The sequence below is a fragment of the Apaloderma vittatum genome, unplaced genomic scaffold, assembly GCF_000703405.1.
Source record: "Apaloderma vittatum isolate BGI_N311 unplaced genomic scaffold, ASM70340v1 scaffold29171, whole genome shotgun sequence".
Taxonomy (NCBI): Eukaryota; Metazoa; Chordata; class Aves; order Trogoniformes; family Trogonidae; genus Apaloderma; species Apaloderma vittatum.
In genome coordinates, this window is record NW_009697886.1 from 1,431 (window position 1) to 3,844 (window position 2,414).

The window sequence follows — 2,414 nt, forward strand, 5'->3', positions numbered from 1 at the left end:
GCCGCGGGCAGGGCTCTGTGTTTGGAACAGCAGGTTCTTCTCCCGTAACCTGGTTTTGCTGCCGCGCTTCCAGGGCAGGATTCAGGTCAGCCCGTGCTCAGAACGAGCAAAGTGCTGATCGTTAAGTCAGCTTGTATTCCAAAATTAGAGGCCCCCCCCCACCTCCACCACCACCATCATGCTGTGTTCAAAATTGCCCGGGTGGATTTATTATTTATGCCTCTCTCTTGTGATGATTTATTCAGGAGTTCGCTGCAAAGTGAGATTCCCTTTGCAGTAGCACGTCGGTTTTCTTCCTGGGGGAGGGCGATGTGCTAAAGAAGAAAAGCTGCGCTGGGAGCCAAGCGGGCAGGCCGAGGGCTGGGTTACTGGGAGAGCAGCGCCTTTGTTCGTAGCAGTCTCTTATTGGAGCAATCAAAGTCTTCAAGATGGGGAGAAGTGCAGGGCAGTGTGTGCAGACGAGTTTCTGGTTTGCTTTTCCACATCCTTTGGCCTGGGTGGTGCCGGTGGGCTGAGGGAGCCAGAACTCTTGGTGACGGTGGGTGCTGTCGCCCCAGGATGTTGGGCTCCTCTTGCCTCGGAGCCCAGAGGTCCCTTGGGTTGCAGGAATGGGAAGAAGAAAGTTATCTCGGTGCAGCAGCAGCGCAGGTGGTTTCCCTTCTCTGTGGGGTTTGTGGTGTGGTCGCGCTCACAACTCAACTAAATTGCATGTTTTGTGCCTTTTTTGTTGTTTTTTTTTGCAGAGGCGGATCCTAGATGGGAGCTTAGGCTTTGCCGCGGGGGTAAGTACAGCAGGCTCCTCATGCCTGGGTTCCTCCTGCCGACCCCTTTGAACCCCACCGTGCTTCGTGTAGATTTCCACTCGCGTTAGCGTCTCCTGAGTAAATCCCTGAGGTGCAGGTGGGGTGGGGAAGAGCCCGGCGCAATGCTGGACACGTCTTCTTGCGCCTCGGTACCTCTTCGGTGAGGGTGAGTGCGGCACAAGAAGGGTCACGAGGCCGCCGAGCTGCCCACGCTGGGTTTGGCTCTCTTGAGTTAAACTCTTTCTTATTTCCTTGGGCTTCTGAATCACTCCTGAGTGCGGTGGAGATGGGCACAAGAGCCCTTGTCCTGCAGGCTGATGTGCGTCGTTTGCTTTGTGTTTCTCGCTCTTCTCGGAGCGTGAGTGCCTTAAACCCTTGGGAGGAAGGGGAATAAAGACACTGCAGCTCTACACCGAGCACGCACGCTAAACGTGGGGCTTGTTGCATCCTTCTTGAAGGGAAGACACGAAACTCTGTGGCCCCAGATTGTGTTGGCGCTCGTGAACCTAGACCTTCCCCTGCTGCCCAGCTGTTGAGGCGATGGGGGAGCAGGTGGAGGCTCTTCCAGGCTTGTTAGATCATGTTTGTTTTTCTTCAGGTGCTGGAGCGTGCCTGGGAGCCCCGGGCAGCGTGCTTGGGGTGCAAGTTGTGTTTTCCCAGGGCGTGTGCTGGGCTCTGCAGGGTGCTGACTGTGTGGCTGGAGCGTGGGCGATGCTGCCGGGTTTGAGGCCTGGTGCCGCGGGCGATCCGTCCTGCAGCCTCCACTAATGCTGCCCCTTCCTCCTCGTGCACCCCCAGCCGCTGCGACGCCGCCAACCGAGGTGCAATTTGTCTGTTCATAGCTCTGAAAATCGCAGGTTTTCTGTTGTTCCCGGTGCCTGAAGCAAACCCAGCAGCGCCGAGCGAGAGCAGGTGACGCGAGCAAGCTCCGTTTGCTCCCTAGCAAGCTTTCCTTGGAACGTGCCTGCAACCTGCTAATGATGTGAATAATTCAACTCGTCTGTGGTAGCAGATTCTTGGGCCATCATTTATAAATGAAATGCTTGCGTCGGGGGTTGCCTGTTCTGGAGCTTTCCTCCGCGGTTTGATTTCCGAGCTGTTTTTCTCTTGGAAAGACACACCCTCGTCCCTGAAAGCCCAGGCGGTGGTGTCGGGGAGACGCTGCTGGGGACAGTGTGGGCTGGGCTGTCCCCTCCCTGTGGCACCAATGCCTCCTGAAGCACCATCCACCAGCTGGGGAGGTACCAGGGTGCAGCAGGGTGTCTGTCCCAGCTGAGGGTTGGCTCTGGTGCTGTGTCCTCGCTGTGGTCACTGCGTCACCCTGCCAGGAGCCCTGAGTCATCCCTGCGTGGCAGAGGTGTGGCTCGCCTAGTGGAGCAAAAGTCCTGCAAACCTTTGCTTTCCCCCCAGCTTCTTTCAACTTACTCAGAGCGGGAAAAGGGGATTTTTATTTTTCTGGGGTTGCTGCGGCGTCTGGAGGGGCAGAAACCTGCGGTGACAGGGTCCCGCTGGCGGAAGGTGCTGCCAGGTGAACAACTCACGAGCTGCAATTTATGAAGGTTTCAGGTCACGTTCGTGGGCTGCAGCTGCTGAAGCAGGTGCTGGCGGGAG

The 2,414-nt window shown here is 57.0% G+C and overlaps 1 protein-coding gene across 1 annotated transcript in view; it reads left to right on the forward strand.

Annotated features, from left to right (window-relative positions):
- LOC104280230 (zinc transporter ZIP11-like) overlaps positions 1 to 2,414 on the forward strand; it is a gene marked incomplete at both ends in the record, with an annotated part of 23,436 nt that overhangs the window by 646 nt on the left and 20,376 nt on the right. The window contains one exon of the mRNA XM_009877809.1: positions 744 to 782. Within this exon, the coding sequence (XP_009876111.1) occupies positions 744 to 782 (39 nt within the window). The remainder of the gene's footprint in view (positions 1 to 743; positions 783 to 2,414) is intronic.